The sequence below is a fragment of the Juglans regia genome, chromosome 1 (genome assembly GCF_001411555.2).
Source record: "Juglans regia cultivar Chandler chromosome 1, Walnut 2.0, whole genome shotgun sequence".
NCBI classification, from domain to species: domain Eukaryota; kingdom Viridiplantae; phylum Streptophyta; class Magnoliopsida; order Fagales; family Juglandaceae; genus Juglans; species Juglans regia.
In genome coordinates, this window is record NC_049901.1 from 26589784 (window position 1) to 26608871 (window position 19088).

Here is a 19088-nt window from a genome sequence, read left to right on the forward strand (position 1 = left end):
ATTTTTTTATTTTTGCAAATGGTGGTAAGGCTTCTATTCGAAATTTGATGGGTGTAATTCGCAAGTATGAGAGCTTATCGGGACAGCTTGTAAATCTGAATAAGTCCTCTATTTTTTTCTCTACAAATTTTGACTATGATCGGAAGAGCCAGCTGAAGCAAATTTCGGGTTTTGCAGAAGGTGTTTGGCCTTGTGTGTATTTGGGGATGCCGCTTCGCGTTGGGAGAAGAACTTTGAACATGTTTGATCCTTTGTTGGCTAAGTAGATAAGAAATTGGCAAGTTGGAATAGTAAGTTACTTTCTTTTGGCAGAAAATTAATTCTTATTAAGCATGTTCTTAATAGTATGCTCATCCATTTGTTGTCTGTGATGAATTTGCCTAAAGGTATTTTTGCGAAGTTGAAGAAAAATTTCTTCAACTTCCTTTGGGGTTCAAGTGTGGAGACTAAGAAAAGAAAATGGGTCTCTTGGGGTCGTATTTGTCTACTGGTTGAAGAAGGAAGGCTAGGAATTCGGGATCTTTCTGAGGTCCAAAAATCTTTGTTTATGAAGTTTGCTTGGAAGTTAATTATGAGTGGATCCTTATGGTCTAAATTCTTCAAGAAAAAAGATGTGGGGGATGATCATGTTGCCTTGCTTGGGTCGGTATCAAAGGGTTCCTGTTTTCGGAAAGGTGCATTGCAAGTGATGCCTTTGATGTTAAGGAACTCGAGATGGCTAGTATGAGAGGGTGCTTTGAATTTTTAGTTTGATAATTGGCTTGGTGATGGGCCTATTGCAGATTGTTTACCAGTTGTGGGGGACTCCAAACTGCTTGTCTAGAATTTATGGGAGGGGGTGGGATGGAATCTTAATGGGATTCGCCAATTGGTTGATAAGCCAATGGTTCATAAGATCATCCATGGGATTTTTGCTACAAAGTCGACTTGGCAACTTATTCGTTCTCATGGTAGTGTTTGTCCTTGGAAGAAATGGTTATGGCAAGATCATGTTCCTAATAAGATGTCATTTTTGTGTTGGCGGGCATGTCAAAATGCTATCTCAATTGATGAAGTTATCCAATAGCTTGGTATCCCGATTGTTCTAAGTGCCATTGCTACATTTCTAACAAGTATGAGACCTTGGGTCATGTGTTTTGCGATGATGAGGGGCCAAGGAAGGTTTGGGAAGTTTTTGTTGCAATTTTTGGCAAACGTTTACCACATACTCAAATATGGACTGATGTATTAAATGTATGGTGGTGTCGGGCTTCTTTATCCTTGCAAGTTCGTTGGGTCCGTGGTATTATTCCTATTCTCATTTCTTGGGCCCTTTGGAGACCTCGGTGTGCGGCTCGCATGGAATATGTTAAATTTGATTGGAAGAGCATTATTCGGATGGTAAAAGGTTTTATTTTGGATATTTCAAGTTCCATGAGATCTTTCAAAAGAGTGGGTGAGCTTGATTTGAAAGTGCTGAGGGAGCTAAATTGCCCAGTTGTGACAACTTCAGTTAGGACACCGAAGTTGATTGCTTGGTCTCCACCAACAGGGGGTTCACAAAACTTAATGTACAGAAGCTTGGTAATCCTGGAATGGCTGGTGGAGGGGGTCATGATCCGAAATGCACAGAAGCGGGTTCTTGGGGGCTTTGCCCATTGCTATGTTCAGGCTACAAATATTGTTGCTGAATGCTGAGCATTTATTGATGGTCTTCATCTTTGTCAACAGTTGGGACTAAGAGATGTGTTGGTTTATCGCTGGGACATGTAAATATTGGTATTTGTGGGATTTTTTAGAAGAAGCACAAAATATTATTTCTTCTCTGAACATTCATTTTAAACGTTTTTTTTTTTGAAACAAAAGTGATCATGATCTATTTATGAATAATGTTGGCAATCAACCATTACAAGATCAGAAATAGAAGAACAAATAGAATCAACGTCAATTCTTTCTTCATCTAATAGCATTGCTACCCTTGCAAGTTCATGTGCTATTTGGTTGCCACTCCTCTTGACATGTCTTACCCTCCAATCAGTACCCTCCAACAGTTGTAAAATGTCTGCAATGATAGGATTGTTACAGTAATCAAGGGCAGTCTGATTATGTATTGGGCAGTCTGATTGTGTATTGCAGACACAACATTTGAAGAATCTCCCTCAAATAAGCACTCAAATAAGCCAAGATCCTTGCATAACTTAACTGCTTCGAACAACCCCTTGCTTCAGCCATATCAGCATTTGAACAAAAAGACATAGGCTTCATCGAGCTTAGTAATACAGACCCTTCCCAATCTCTAAGCACATTGCCAATGCCAATTCTATTGGCTTGTTTCTGCACTGCAATATCCCAATTGAATTTTATAAACCCCCCAGGTGGTCTTTCCCATCAAACTGCAACATTTGAAACTGAGACAAGGTGACAAGTGGTGGCCTCCATAGCTTGATGATATAGATCACATTCCTTGACAGCATGCTGAAACAAAAAAAAGGGTGAAGTAAACTGCCCTTGATGAATTAAGGAATTCCTTATGCACCATAAAGAACAAGCCACATAAGCAAAACAAGCAAGATCTCTTCCTTGCAACTTGTCAAGCACCTGCTTAAAAATCTGAGCGAAGTCAACATCAGTAACAACCATTTTCTGCAAAATCTTATCACCCATCAACCAAACATCCATAACAGCAGGACATGTCCATAGAATATGCCCAGTGGATTCAGGTTCTAATAGACAGATAGGACATAAATTGTTCTCAATCACCTTTCTTTTATAGAGATTCAACTTAGTTTGGAGTGAGTCTGAAATAGCTTTCCACATGAAATTCTTGATAGAGTTGGCAACAGGTAAATCCCACAATTCTTTCCAACAAAGGTCATAGTCAGCTCGAGTAGAGGTCTCACCATATGTAAAGCCCCAATGGAAGGCCCAAACCACTTGGCCTATACTCCAAAAGGACTAGTCAATGATACAATTGGAGCCCCATTGAAACCTTATAAAGAGCAAGAACTTCTCATTCCCAAGCAATGTGGGATCTCATACACCACTTACCCTTATCCATATCATATGGGGTATCACACCATATATACTGCAGGTTGTTTCCATATAGAGATGATAAGCACTTCTAACAGAAAATAAACCATTCTTAGTCCCTCTCCATGCAACTTGGGAGCCATATTGGTCACTGCGTGACAGGTTTCCTCACCTTGTGGGCAAAGTGCTTTGATGGGGGAAGGTATCTTACGGGCTACAATGATGGAAGTTGAACGAGATCATAGATCGAGAATAGCATGATGAGGGGTTGAGTTTTGCACGAACAAAGGTTGAAGTCTTTTACTCGTATAAAAAGAATGATCAAAACACAGTGTTTTGTTTAAGTGTTGGTTGGGTTGTTTAACTGTCTGTAATGGTGTCGTTTAGTATTAAGGAAGAATAAATAGAACGGTGTCGTTCTTGCTTGTCGTTTGAGTCAATTTGTGTAGTTTCCATAACTGTTTCATGTAACTGAATTCTTCTTCTATAAATAGTAGCCGTAAGTTGGGAAGGAGGCCAACTTCGGTATTCAAGTGCAATTCATTCTCTCTCTCTTTACTTCTTCTATTTCTTTCTCTTCCTCTATTTCTATCTCTAATTTCTTGAGACTTCTGGAGGCTGATGACCTCGAATACCATCAGATTCTCATAAGGGAAAACAAGGCTCATTACAATTGGTATCAGTTGTCAATGATGGTGGAAGGAACGAGATCATATGCACAGATCCTTGATTCTGTCAATCAGTTGCGGGAACAGCAAGAAAGGCAACAAAAACAGATCGAGGATGCCATTGCGATCCTGGCTCAGCAGCAAGAAGCAGCACAGTTGGAAAGAGAGGCTTAGGATAGGAAATTTACTGAATTATTGCAACATCTTTCGAAGCTTCCTTATAATCCTCCGTTGGAAGGTAATGTTCACACTACAAGGTTTTCAACGCTCACGAGAAGGTGAAACAGATGATGGTTCGGGGGGAGTCTACTGCACAAACATGGCTGACAGATCTAATATGAGGCAAATAAAACTGGATTTTCCAAAATTTGGTGGAAAGGATCCTGCAGCTTGGATTTATCACACCAATCAATATTTTCTGTATCATCAAGTCCCTCCTAGCCAGAGGATCTTTATAGCTTCATTCCACATGGACAATGATGCCTTGGTGTGGTTCCAAGATGCAAGTGAGTCGGAAATTTTTCATTCTTGGGAGGAATTCATTCAGGCAATGCAGGTTCGATTTGGTTCATCTGCTTATGATGATCCTATGGAGGCATTGACACGCTTAAAACAGGTTCATTAAGTTACTGCTTATAAGACTGATTTTGAACTGCTTTCCAATCGTATTAAAGGCATTTCTAAAAGAAACAAATTAAGTTGTTTTTTGAGTGGCTTGAAAGATGAGATTAGATTGCCAATACGAATATGTTGAATCCTTCTTCCTTGAATGATGCCTTTGGTTTAGCAAAAATTCAAGAATAGTATGTTTGGAGTACAAAGAGATCGTGGAGAGGTAACTCTAGTGATTCTCAACAATCTAATGTGGGAGCTTCTGTTTTGGGAAACCCTAAAGTACCTATTGTTAAGTTACCTTATCAAAAAATAAGTGAGTCTCAGATGCAAGAGAGAAGAAAGAAAGGCTTATGTTATTTTTGTGATGAGAAATGGCAACCAGGCCATAAGTGCAGTAGGCCAAAAGTTTATGTGTTAGATGGAATGGAAATGGGTGAAAGTAGTGTTCATACGAGTGAGAAGGAATTAATTGTGGAAGAGATACATGAAGAGCCTGAATCTGCAGACATAGCTTCCATTTCTTTGCAAGCTATGGTTGGCTCTCCAAGCACTACAACCATGAGAATGGTTGGGCATATTAATAAAAAAAAGGTAGTGATATTAATTGACTCTGGCAGCACCCACAATTTTGTGGATACTACACTGATAGACAGATGTGGGTTAGAAGTACAGCAAGGGCAAGCTTTGCAAGTCAAAGTGGCTAATGGTGAGATTTTGACTAGTGGTGGCAAAGCTAATGGTGTTGGTATTCAAATATAAGGCATCAGATTTGTTGTTGATTTTTTCTTATTGTCTCTCGGGGGGTGTGATGTAGTGTTGGGAGTTAGTTGGCTTTCATCACTTGGGCCAATACTGTGGGATTTCACAGACTTAAAAATGCAGTTTGATTATCATGGAAAAGAAGTTTGTTTTAAAGGACTCACATCCTCTGCTAGTACTTTAGTAGATGATAAAGAAATTTCTATGATTTCTAAAGTGGGCTCCAAAGGAGTGTGGTTACAGCTTATGGCTGTGGAAATCATGAAAACTCAGAATGATCATTGTCTAGAAATACTGCAGTTATTACAAAGATTTGGAAAGGTTTTTTATGAACCTACTTCTTTACCTCCTCATCGAGCTCGAGATCACCAAATTAACCTCAAGAAAGACACTATACCTGTGAGTGTGAGGCCATACAGATATCCTTACTTTAAAAAAACAGAAATAGAGAAGATTGTATCTAAACTACTCAAGTCTGGTGTGATTAGACCAAGTCAGTCTCCATTTTCATCTCCTGTATTGCTAGTGAGGAAATCTGATGGGTCTTGGAGGATGTGCATCGATTATAGGGTGCTAAACGAAGCTACTGTTAAGGATAAGTACCCAATACCAGTTGTTGATGAGTTATTAGATGAGCTATTTGGCTCTCTAAATTGGACTTGAGATCTGGTTATCACCAGATTCAAATGAGAGATGAGGATGTACCTAAAACTGCATTTAGGACTCATGAGGGTCACTATGAGTTCCTTGTCATGCCATTTGACTTTACAAATGCCCCCTCAACATTTCAAGCATTGATGAATGAGGTTTTTAAACCTTTTCTTAGGCAGTTTGTCATAGTATTTTTTGATGACATTCTTGTCTACAGCAAAGACATGGCATCCCATTTAATTCATTTGACCACTGTTTTGAAGACATTGGAAGCTAATTAGTAGTTTGCAAAGAGGACCAAATGTTACTTTGCTTGCTCATAAATTGAGTACCTTGGCCATTTAATTTCTAAAGATGGTGTGAGAGCTGATCCGAGGAAGCTGGAATCAATGTTGTCCTGGCCAATTCAAAAAAATCTCAAAGCATTGGGGGTTTCTTGGGATTAACAGGATATTACAGAAAGTTTATTCGTGGGTATGGTCAGATTGCAGCACCTTTAACTCTTTTGTTAAAAAAATATGTTTTTAAGTGGTCTGAGGCAGCAACTCATGCTTTTGAAGAATTGAAGAAGGCAGTCACAAGTCCTCCTGTTCTATGTTTACCTGATTTCAATAAACAGTTTGTAGCGGAATGTGATGCATGTAGAGTGGGAATAGGAGCTGTCTTGATGCAAGATAAGAGGCCATTGGCTTTTCTAAGTCAGGCCCTTAAGGGAAAAAATTTAATGCTTTCAACATATGAAAATGAGCTTTTGGCATTGGTCATGGCTGTAAAAAAATGGAGGCCTTATTTGTTAAGGATTGCTTTTGTTATTCGAACTGATCATCACAATCTAAAGTTTCTTTTAGAACAAAAAGTGGGGATAGATGCTCAACAGAGGTGGATTTCTAAACTTTTAGGCTATGAATTCACAATTGAGTACAAGAAAGGAGTTGAAAACAAAGCAGCAAATGCTTTGTCAAGAAAGGCAGTCTCAGATGACACAACACTAATGTCTGCTACCTCATTTCCCACTCCAATCTGGTTGGAGGAAATGAAACAAGTTTATACTTCAGATCAGAAAGTACAGAACCACTTGGCAGCATTACAAGGGAGTTCTCCTTCTTCATCTTCTGCATTTTCTTTCAAGCATGGCTTGTTATTCAAGAAAGGTAGAATTTATATACCTGATAATCATGAGTTGAAACTGAAAATTTTGCATTTTATCCATGCTAGTCCATCTGCTGGACATTCAGGGTTCCATAAGTCATTGCATCGAGCGAGACAAGACTTTTATTGGCCTAGCCTTAAACGTGAAGTGAAACAGTATATACGGGAATGTGATTTGTGTCAGAGGAATAAGGTGGAGCATCTACATCCTGCAGGTCTTTTACAGCCTCTTCCTGTACCTGCAAATACGTGGATAGATTTGTCCATGGATTTCATTAAAGGCTTGCCAATCTCCAAAGGGTTTTCTGTCATCATGGTTGTTGTTGACAGATTATCCAAATATGCACACTTTATAGCTTTGAAGCACCCATTTACAGCATCTAAAGTGGCAACATTATTTTTTGATAATGTGTTTAAGTTCCATGGCATGCCTCAGAATATTGTTTCTGATAGAGGAGCTACTTTTACCAGTTCCTTTTGGAAGGAACTCTTTAACCTCCAAGGAGTGACCCTTTCTTACTCATCTGCCTACCATTCTCATAGTGATGGCCAAACTGAGGCAGTCAATAAATGTGTTGAACATTTTTTGAGGAGTTTTTCAGGAGATGGGCCTAGGTTGTGGTTTGATTGGTTAACCTTGGCTGAATGGTGGTATAACTCCACTCCTCATACTTCTACCAAGTTAACTCCTTTCGAGGTAGTGTATGGTAGACCTCCAACCAAGTTGCAAGCTTATATACCTGGTTTAACTGCTAATCAAGCAGTTGATGAAGTCTTGAGGACTAGAGATCAGATTCTTTCTACTCTTAAGAGTAATTTAGTTGCTGCTCAGGAAATGATGAAGTGTCAAGCTGACAAGAGAAGAACAGAACGAGAGTTTGCTGTTGGGGATTGGGTTTATTTGAGATTACAGCCTTATAGGCAACAATCATTGGTTGCTAGAAGGAATCTCAAGCTTTCTCCTCATTTCTTTGGACCTTTTCACATTGTCCAACGAGTGGGGAAGGTTGCTTATAAGCTGGAATTGCCTTCAACTAGCTCTATTCATCCAGTTTTTCATATTTCTTGCCTTGAGAAAAAACTGGGCCAACATCACTCTGCACTATCTTCCTTACCTCCAGTAGATTTGCAAGGTGAACTGACTCATGAACCTGAGGCTCTTTTGCAGCGTCGAATGAGGCAGGTTCATAACAGGTCAGTAGTTGATGTCTTAGTTCACTAGAAGGGAGATAGTGTGGATGATGCAACATGGGAGCCATATTGGTCACTGCGTGCCAGGTTTCCTCACCTTGTGGACAAGGTGCTTTGATGGGGGAGGATATGTTACGGGCTACAATGATGGAAGTTGAAAGAGATCATAGATCGAGAATAGCATGATGAGGGGCTGAGTTTTGCATGAACAAAGGTTGAAATCTTTTACTCGTATAAAAAGAATGATCAGAACGCAGTGTTTTGTTTAAGTGTTGGTTGGGTTGTTTAACTGTCTGTAATTGTATCGTTTAGTATTAAGGAAGAATAAATAGAACGGTGTCGTTCTTGCTTGTCGTTTGAGTCAATTTGTATAGTTTCCATAACTGTTTCATGTAATTGAATTCTTCTTCTATAAATAGTAGCCGTAAGTTGGGAAGGAGGCCAACTTCGGTATTCAAGTGCAATTCATTCTCTCTCTCTTTACTTCTTCTATATCTTTCTCTTCCTCTCTTTCTATCTCTAATTTCTTGAGACTTCTGGAGGCTGATGACCTCGAATTGCATCAGATTCTCGTAAAGGAAAACAAGGCTCATTACAGAATATTCTATCGGCAAGCTCGTCAATCTCATCTATCTCATGACTGAGATCATAGACCTTTCTTCCTCCCGAGTTACAGTTAAAAGCAAAAAATTTGGCAACGACCTTTGGCTTTGATGGCCTATTCAACCTAGATTCATCACCAAATCAATTTATATATGTGGGGTACATAAAATAATATAATATTTATTGAATATATAGCAAAACAAGCCTAATTATTTCCACCAATTGTCTCAACTCAATCTAAACCATAGTTCCCAAAGATCAAGATATCTCATCCTACTACGACCAATATCAAAATATTATAATTTTATTCCACAAGCCTTGAAAGAAGATTAATAGTACCTATGGTTCTATTAATGTTTGGGTGATACTACAGCCCCGCTGGGAGCTACCGTTGGGGGCTGTAGTATTATTTAATATGTGTTTTGTTTAAATAATTTTTTATATAAATTTTTTAATACTTTAAAATATTTAAAAAATAAATAAATTTAAAATATCATTTAGAAAATATTTTCTTAATTAGAAAGTAAAAAAATATATATTAAAAAATATTTTATAATTTTTTACTTTACTTCATGATTCAAAAAGTATTTTTTAATAATATTATGATTTTTTTTTAAATATTTAAAATGGTCATGCTAGAACCCCCACTGGAGGCTCCCGTTGAGCTTAGCATGTACTTTTCTATTTATTTTTTTAATTTATTTTTTATATAGATTTTTTTTACATTTTTAAATATTTTTAAAAAATAAAATAAATTTAAAATATCATTAAAAAACATTCCTTAATCAGAAAGTAAAAAAAAAATTATTAAAAATTATTTTTTATTCTACTTCATAATTAAGAAAATATTTTTTAATAATATTGTAATTTTTATTTTATTTTTTAAAATATTTAAAATTATTAAAAGTATCTATATAAAAAAAAACTAAAAAAATTAATAAAAAAATACTACAGCTCAAAGGGAGCTCCAAGCGAGGCATATAACATTTTCCTTAATGTTTTGAACCTATGCTCTGACACAAGTCCAAATCATTCCAAGGTGTCTACAAAATCATATATCCCGAGCCTTTAATACCCATTATAGAGCCCCGAACCTAGAACTACGATTGGACAGTTTTGGCTATAATTTGAAGTTCCCCCCTGTTTAGGAAATTGCCAATACTTTCCAAGTTATTTCACAACCAAAAAAAAAAAAAAAAAAAAAGGGAATGCTAGCCTCCTACAACGAAGAAAAAAGGTAAACAAAAGACAAAAAGTAACAAAAACAAAAATAGGATAATAATACCTATTATTATCATTTTACTACTTTATAGTGTATTTAAATTTTTTATTTTTTATTATTTTATTTTAATTATTTTTTAACATCCATAATCATTAAGAAAAAATTAAAAAAAATATACATCTTCACTAATAATCACTTCCTTAACCATTTAAGTAAAAAAATATAAAATAAAATAATAGTAAATAAGTGGTAGGAGTAGTAAGTTTATCATTATCCATATAAATAAAAGGAGGATATATCGGGAGAAGGCCAATCCCAAGAGGTTAGCAATCAATAACAAGCTCAAAAAAGACCAAAAAAAAAAGAACTTGGAGGCAACACGTGAGCTATACACACTGATGGAATGTTAGCAGCTTCAGCAGTACGAGGAGATCAGAAGGGGGTTTCATTTATAGAAGGAATGTAGGTATTTGGTGGCGGTAGAAAAAAAAAATCTAGCCTCTAAAGTCTGGAGAGAAGAAAACGAAAAAGAAGGGGGAGGGGGGGGAGGGTGTGGGGAAGGGGGGGAGTGAGCTGGTAGGGGAAATGAAAGGAGCAGTGGTGAATCACGTCGGGGTATGCCTTACACTCATACACTTAAAGGACAGTAGCCAATATATGTGTTTCAGAACTCATATCCTGACAGTAATATAATCACAAGGGATTATGGGTTTCTAAAACTGATCTAAGCTATATCCCGTACAATCAATCACCTCCTTGCTCACTTCCTCCCGAGTTAAGTAACCCAAATTGGTGGTTGGAAGGGCCCTCTAATCCAAAGACAGATGAACTGACATTGTAAATTTCACCTCTTGCCTGTGTGCGCGCATGCAGTATGGAGTCCGTAATGTAATGAGATGCAGAACGAATAATTGCACTATGGGATACAAAAAAAAAAAAAAATAGCATACAGTTGAATGACAGTTACGCCGGTACCATTTTACCGGACAGTCTTTTCTGCATCCACGGAGGTAAAGCATGAAAACAGATGCGTCCAGAGATTCTTACCACAGCTGAGAATTACATGGAAAAAAGAGGGGGGCGGGGGGGAACAACCATGACATGTAACTGGCTCTTGTCGACATGCACTGGCTCTTCTCCAGCCCACCTCAAAGATTTTGAACTTTAGAAAAGATGTCGAACAGAGAATATACCATTTGCAATTCCAGTCAGCTAAATAAACTATGAAAATAGTCGCAGGAAGTTGTTTGCATATGCCATTGGCATAACTTCGGGGTGTGGCTGCAAATGAATTACAAACAGTGAAAGCGTCAAACGACCCAATAAAAATATTGTAATGAAAACAGTTTAAAACACAGAGAGAGGCAGCCATTTGAAACAAGAGCTACTGACCACTGCTGAGAACGTAGCAATGTTAGGCTTCAGATCAGGTGCTTCAAAACGAATGAAGGCACCCTTGTTACCCATCTGCAATACACAAATTGCAGACCCGTATTATGCATCAGTTTTGCAACACTGATCTGGATATGCTCAAGATGTACAATATACGTCATAGTCACAGTATTTCATTCTATGAAGCAATCAGGACCAACACAAATACAATGGATATGCCATTCGTGGACTTACAGTACACATTTTTTCCAACTTAAATTACACAAAGTGAACTATATAAAACAACCAACAGCCCCCGAAACAATGGACAGTCTGTAACTTGTTTATTAACACATGCATAGAACATCTAATCAAGCTGGTTGGAAAAGGGAATTCAAAGTGAGAGGACCCAAAACACACTCCCCAGCAAAAGCATAAATATCCTCAGCGACAGCTTCGCCACACATTCATGGGAAGGATTACAATTAACCTTGAGCAACACCAAATTGCTAGCACAAGCTTTATACATCCCTGACATAAAGATCCGTGTGATTGTAATAAAAAGTGATAAGCAATGACTAAATTACCTGATCACAGTAGTTTGGAGCAGAAAACACAGTAATAAGTTTACCATCATGCTCAACCTCATAACCCTCATCCTTAACTTCGTGAGATCTCACAACTAAATCTATCCATTGAAAGAAACTGTGTGAAATCATTGGCTTAAATACGATATGAAAACACTTAATTGAGACAAGAAAATATTGAAACTCACAAAAATAAATATACCTAAATTGTTTTCCTGCAGAAACCTCTTTGTCACATCTGCACCAAAAGAAAGACCAACACCACGCTTGCTGGGACCTCGTCCAGGGTGGGGTTGTGGATCACTCCAAAGTAATTCACACATCAAACCTGAGTAAATCCATCATAGTATAAGCCTAGCGATAAAAATTAATATCCCTATATTCATACTGATTATGATAGCATAACTCAAGAATTCAGGGAATAATTCACAGAAAAAGACATACCTTCCTCAGGTGGTTCGCAAAAGCGGTCAATTGCTCTTATGTCAGAGAGTTTCACCCCATCAACACTAAAGAGACCTCCATGAATTACAAATATTTTCTCATTTATTACGTGTGCCAAAGGCAGACAACAGAACACTTCAGCAAATAGTTCCACAAATGTTTCGCTCAACTTCGACCGAACCTCGCCCTCAAAACCATATATCTTATTCATGCTCTTGCTCTCGTGATTTCCTCTAGCGAGATATATAGCTGAAAGTAAAAGGAACAGATTTAAAAGATATAATACAAATGATACTGAAGATTTAAATAAAGTAAATGAAGGCATGAAGGTGCAGCACGTTTTAGAAACAGAGGTGGAAAGAGCTGTTATTAGGTCAAACTGGATTCTGTTCTACTAGAACAGCAGGAGGCAGAAAAATTAGTGACTAATGACATGGCAAAAATGACTGCTATAATTTCAGAAAATTGCTTTAAGAATAAAAATGTGTGCACCAGAAGTGCTAGGTTAAATGAAAACGTCGTATGATTAAAGGTACTCTTAAACAGATCAAGAAGTAATTCAAGTTCACCTGACGGAGACATGCACTTAAACGCAAACAAAGTGAGTATGACCTCCAAAGAAAATGATCCCCTGTCCACAAAGTCACCGTTGAAAAGATATGGATTGTCATCTGAGGGAAGCCCATTAAGCTCAAAAATGTTTAAGAGATCGTAGAACTGCATGCATTAGAAGAAAACTAGATCAATGCATCAGTAACAGACACACACACATACACAAAAAGAATAAAAAAAACAAGGCTTGATGAAACAACAGAAAGTTTGCAACATCACCTAATAAACAACATACAGATCAATGAGAAGTATCAATATATAGTGTAACAAAGATAGATGCCTATACCTCACAACAAATAGAAACACTGATTACTTGGGGGGGAAATGGCAGCACTGATGGCTAAATGGAGCAGAGAAAGATAGGGGGGAAATGGCAGCACTGATGGCTAAATGGAGCAGAGAAAGATATTAAGTAGCGACTACATATTTGGAAAATATAGATTACACTTTCACGAAAGCTAGGCCTTCTTTTCTCCTTTTTTTTCTTTGTTGAGAAAATAAGGAATCAAAATTGTTGATGGGCTAATAGTCTGGCCAATAAGGCTGGCTAGATACAGGGTGGTGTGGGTGGGGCCACTCCAACAGTGCATGAAGGTGGGGGGAGTTTTTGGGACTATGCATACAGGGTGGAGGGAGGTTAGGAACGACCCTGTCCCTCTGTGTTCTCTGCCCCCGGGCCCGAATGCAGCGACGTGACCTTCCTAGGGAAATGGTATAACCTAGAGAGGGAGGCTACCGGACTCTCTCGACGAAAAGGCCTGACAAGGGAAGGGGATGACTACTTGAAAGCCAAGGAAATCTTTCATCTTGTCCCATCAGTAAACAGTCTTTAGTTTCTTCTGGCCCGAAGTCCCTCAATTCTGCAAGCTCAGATGGTGCCATGCGATAGGGTGCTCTAGCGGGTGGTTTGGCTCCAGGAACCACACTACCGCCGCTGCCCTTTGGGCACGCCTCCTACACTTACAACTCTTAGTGTGCTAGCCGCTGCTTCATTTCATATAGTGATAATGCTTTCTCTTTCTTCGCGCTCCTTGTGGAAGGTTGTTAAAGATTTTAAGTACGGGTGCCATGTGGGGGGGGGGTTTCCAATGAGGTTCGATGCCCATGGAGTGAGGATGTGGAAAAGAATCAGAAGAGGTTGGGGGACATTTTCTACACACACTAGATTGGTGGTGGGGAATGAATCTGGGATCAGTTTTTGGCATTACACATGGAGGCCTAGCTTGCAATCTATATGATCTGGAGAGAGCAGGAGGCTTTAGTGGCTGAGTTGAGGGAAATACATAATGGCTCACCACAGTGGAATGTCAGCTTCATTGGGGCAGCAGCACATGATTGGAAATTTTGGCACCTTTTTTTCAATTTTCTGTACTCATCAGGAGTAAGAAATGAAGAGATAGACAAGATGTTATGGATTCCCTTTAGAAAAGGGAAATTATCTATCCATTCATTCTATGAGGCGATCACCACTTGGGATAACAATCCTTCTCCTTGGAGGGCTCTGGAAGATTAAGGCACCTCCTAAGTTTGGTTTCTTTGTATGACAGCTTCCCTGGGAAGATCCTGGCAATGGACAACCTAAAAAAATGCCGGCATCATTATTGATTAGTGTTGTATGTGCAAAAAAAGTGGAGAAACAGTTAATCATTTGTTCCTTTGCTGTGAGATTGCAAGAACTATATGGGATGATTTTTCCAACAGGGGGGCTAGCATGGTTATGCGCAGGAGGGCAGTTGATCTTCTTGCCAACAGGAGAGGTCGCTATGGCAATCACCAAATTACAACAGTGTGGAAGATGGCTCCCATTTGCTTACTGTGGTGCATTTGGGTGGAAAGGAATGAAGCTTTGATGATCGGGAACAATCTCTAGATGATCTTAAAAGTTTTTCTTCAATACCTTATTTCTCAAGGCTATAGCTATAGACTTCAATGAATTTAATTTCACGACTTCTTTGTATCTATCTCTAGCTCCTAAGTAGGTGCATTCTCTAGTATACATCCTATCCTGCGTAATTGGACTATGCCAATTTTTTGCATTAGTAAAAATTTGTTTTACCTATTAAAAAATGTCTGACCATTGATCTTTCCTATATATTTCAACCATCTTATACCAATTGATTAAAGCTTAAAGTACAAATCTAGTGTTCCAGGCAGCACCTAATCAATTGCTCTGTAAAATCATGCTTCTTTAGTCTACTGAATTTTAAATCTCTCTCTCTCTCACACACACACATACACACATTCTCCCCAGTGCTGCTATTCAATTGCTTTGTAAAGTAATGATTGTTTAGTGTAACGAGTTTTAAATGTCACACACATAAATGCATATTGTTTGAGTGCTCCTGCGAATCCTTCATGTAATTCAAACAATATCTCCTGTTGAAATTATGCAATCAGAATAACTTTATATGATGGCATTGATGGCAAATCAAGAGTGTCCACATGGTAGTAAAGGGAGTGATGGTTCTGGCTTTATTAATTTGTTATGCTTTGAAGTGTATCTTTTTTTTCCAATGAAGGCACCTTATTCAAAGTTCATAAGGCACAACCCTAGGACACATAACAGATACAATAGGAAACTACAAACTAGGGGAAGAAGAAAAGGAACACGAGTTCATGAAATCTACAAAACTGGAGAAACAAAAGCTACCCTATGCAGCCATCCACAGAGATTTCAATGCAATGGCTCTTTTACTTCAAGCACCATCCCTTTTGCAATCTTTGAAGGTTCGAGCTAACGTTCAAACCAAAAGTACACTATTTTAGGCTGGCTGTTGGAGGTAGTAGAAGCACCATTTTAGGCTGCAGGGCTAAACTATTGGGTTGAAATATTGAAGCCAAGGCCTTCGAGCTATGGGCAATGGAGGGCATTTCGGTGGTACGTGTATAGCATGATGCAGAGGTTCAGTCTGAGAAGTATCTTTGGGTAATATCAGTGTGGGGTGGCTGTTGGAGGTGCCTTGTTTCAAGGTGGAAGGGTTAAAGGAATATGTGAAAACATCAAGAGTTGGCAACACAACCTTAATTCCCCAGCATTGCTCCAATAGCTAACGCGGATTATGTGTCTATGCAAAATATGGGCAGGGTTAAAGAGGGTTCATTATCATACCACAAGTAATATACGGTCAAGGTTGGAAACAAGTTTCTTGCTTATGACTGGCCTCAAGTATCTTCTAGGCATGGTTCAATGATGGTCCCGAAGTGGAGCATTCTCAAAAGTCTCTGGGTGGATGCCTTAAGCGTTGAAATGATGGGATTTTTTTTTTTTTTTTTGTGGAGATAGTGGCACAGTTTACTGGCAAAATGACATTGGTCAAGGTGCTTGTTGTGGCAGGAAAGAGCCCGTCAAGGTGAAGGTTTTGTCTCTAGAAGTCTCAACAATCCATTTGGGAATCACCCTAAAAATGCCAAAATTCCACCTGGCCTTGCACAACTCGCCGACATGCCAGACAATAGTGAAGTTGAGGTGATACAGTTGAAGAATGTCAAAGTTGTTGTAGAGCCAGGACCACAATCGCATTAGGGCACTCTTGGATTTTAGCAGCCTGAGGTACGCCTTACTTTTTGTAAAAAAAAGGTGTAATGATGCATTGAAAGACTATACTAGGGCCAAGGCGCTCCAGGCTTGGGAGGAGTGCTAGTAGGCCCAGGAAGGTTAGAAGTGGAACCACAACCCATATGGCTGTTTTTTTTTTTTTTTTTTTTTTTTTATAAAGAGAAATGGTATATTTGATGTCAATTAAAAAACGAAGCACCTGTTCAACAGTTATAAAGATATCAATGTCATCTAACTACCTGACCATGTACATCGCCACAAACAGTGAAATGATTGCCATCAGGAACACTTATATCAACAAGCGAAGGCAAGGCTCGTAATATTTCTCTTATTTGCAAGACAATCTGGTATGCATAGCTGCAATGTCAACAAGAAGATTCAGAGCAACAATATTTGAACAAAATTTGTAAAACTGAGCATCATGCTTGATACACATACCGTTTATGTAAGCACTTCTCATGCTTGAAATCATCGATCATTTTCTTCACAAAATCCAGAGTAACTACATCTCCATCGATTCTTGCACCAGAATATTCTGGCTCAACATCTAGATTTCAAATAGAAAAGAAATTTCACACAGCTGAGGAGATGAAAGCAGCTATAATTAAAATCATTCTTTGATATGTAGCTATAACAAAAATTATAAACTGTACCGAAATCAGTTTTATCATAAATAATGGGGCAATCTATAGCAATACACATTCTTCAAATACAGCCAACTCTAACTCAAACCAAAAAAGAGAGGGAGAAAACTAATCCTAATCCCAATTGATAGGTCAGCAAAACTCCTTTCAAATAAGTTCCATGTAAGACTACCACTAATAAGCCACTGTCAATCAGGTCCCATCAGATCACTCTATAGTAGCGAAATGCAATGCATGATCATGAAAAATCCCCCCGTGACCCACCACGCTTGGTTCACATGCCAGCAGAAAAGGCTAAACATTCCATTTAGTGCATAATGTCGGACACATTTTTACAAGGCAAATATAATCCCTCGCTCCTTTTTTCACCCCCTTGAATTATGAAAAGGCATGATGGATGGTAACACATTCTCAAGGAAAAATGCCACATAAATTGAAATCCTAAAAGTAAAGATTTTCTGATGTTTGGATTTATTAGAATGATTTATGGCCATTCTAAAATACTTCATTGACTGCAAGCTCAAACCTAGGTCATGTATTCGACTCCCATGGACGACACCACCATTGCGGCCATCCCACCAACGTGCCCCAAGGACCACCAGTACCACCACCACCACTATTATTGCTACCACTGTGGCCGCTGTTGTTCCCCCTATCATCATCACTGCTGCCACAACTGCGACTGCCACTGCTGCTATGGTCACTTCGGTGGGCACTGATGATGAACTAGGGCTTGTTCCTATAACGATATATAAAATAGTAATTATTAATACTAATTGTTATCTAATACCAACGAACCTTATATTAGATGTACCTATAAATTATTAAAACCAATACAATCGATCAAACAAGCCTAGTGAAGACAACCTCAGGAGATAGAATTATTCAAACGAAACTCCAGGCTTAGACCCAGGGTCCCAGACCTACCCAAAAGCTCTTTTGTCTGCTTAAGTAAAACAAAGCAGAAATAAAGAACTCAATTAAACTTGAAATAAATCTCTCTTTCAAATCAGGACCAAAAAACAACTCAAAATATGCATGCAAGGCAAAAACCACACTAGTTGAACTTTTGTTAAAATGAAAACATTAATATCACCATTATTGCTGCAATGGACAATAATAAAATCAATGCCACTACCAATACCACCACCGACTCCCCCATTGACATAGAAGAATCCAACAGCCATAATGATTGTCACATTTAAAGCTTCAACCAACAAGGTCACCATTACAACTATATTGAAAATTAGTGGAGCTGTCATCATATTTAGCCAATGTTCAAACTACTAAAATTCTGCTAAGTTATACTGCAGATACTTGCTACCAGAAATTTTGTTGCAGAGCCACAGGAAAGTTCAAAATCTCATCTCAACGAAGCACATATTGGATTGGCATTGGGTTCTGAAGCTCCCAAAAGTGTCCCAACAGCCTTTAGATCAGAGTCTCACTCCAGCAAGCTCGTGCATGTAGAGCTTACGAGTGGATAAAAATCATAATTATCATAATGTAGTGAAGTATTTACTCTAAGCAGTGGGGAAGCACCTTAGTAGACACAGAAAACCTGCTGAAGGCATTGGTTTTTATTCATCACTAGGTTGAGATTTTCACAAACCAGATTTTGGTGTCGGACCCCCTCTCGGTGCTCTCTCCTTCCCACTCTATTAGCAAATTCACAGAACAAGAGGCCATGGTGCAAACCAGTTGATATTGGAGAAAGTAGTAGTTCAGGCGAAAGAGACCTCATTGAAGGGGAAGCATCTAAAAGGGATAAAGATAGGGCGTAATTGGTCGTTGGTGTAAAAGGGGAGAGAAGAAGGTGACATTGGGCTTCGATCCACTACCTCCTCAAGCCAACACTTTTGTTTTAATGCAAGCGAGGATCCTCAAGAGGAACTAATACGCCATGAGCCATTGGCCAGGAGCCATTTGTTTCCCTAGTGAAAACAATTATTTTGGTGAAAAAAAGGTTATGACGAGGACTTAATGGCCTTGTTTACAGCCATTGAG

General features: G+C 38.6%; 1 protein-coding gene across 6 annotated transcripts in view; it reads right to left on the minus strand.

The window, feature by feature from the left end:
* Positions 1-10760: 10760 nt before the first annotated feature.
* Positions 10761-19088, minus strand: part of LOC108981827 (serine/threonine-protein phosphatase 5) — a 33399-nt gene continuing 25071 nt past the window's right edge. For 4 of the 6 annotated variants that reach the window (XM_035692592.1, XM_018953088.2, XM_018953095.2 and 1 more), the window contains exons 6-14: positions 17608-17820; positions 16876-16984; positions 16677-16794; positions 12839-12986; positions 12270-12518; positions 12028-12153; positions 11826-11926; positions 11260-11334; positions 10761-11148 (exon numbers count right to left, since the gene is read on the minus strand). In XM_035692592.1, coding sequence (XP_035548485.1) covers positions 11089-11148; positions 11260-11334; positions 11826-11926; positions 12028-12153; positions 12270-12518; positions 12839-12986; positions 16677-16794; positions 16876-16984; positions 17608-17820 — 1199 coding nt within the window. In that variant the 3' untranslated portion in view covers positions 10761-11088. The remainder of the gene's footprint in view (positions 11149-11259; positions 11335-11825; positions 11927-12027; positions 12154-12269; positions 12519-12838; positions 12987-16676; positions 16795-16875; positions 16985-17607; positions 17821-19088) is intronic. The other 2 variants (XM_035692595.1, XM_035692593.1) reach the window with 1 other exon arrangement.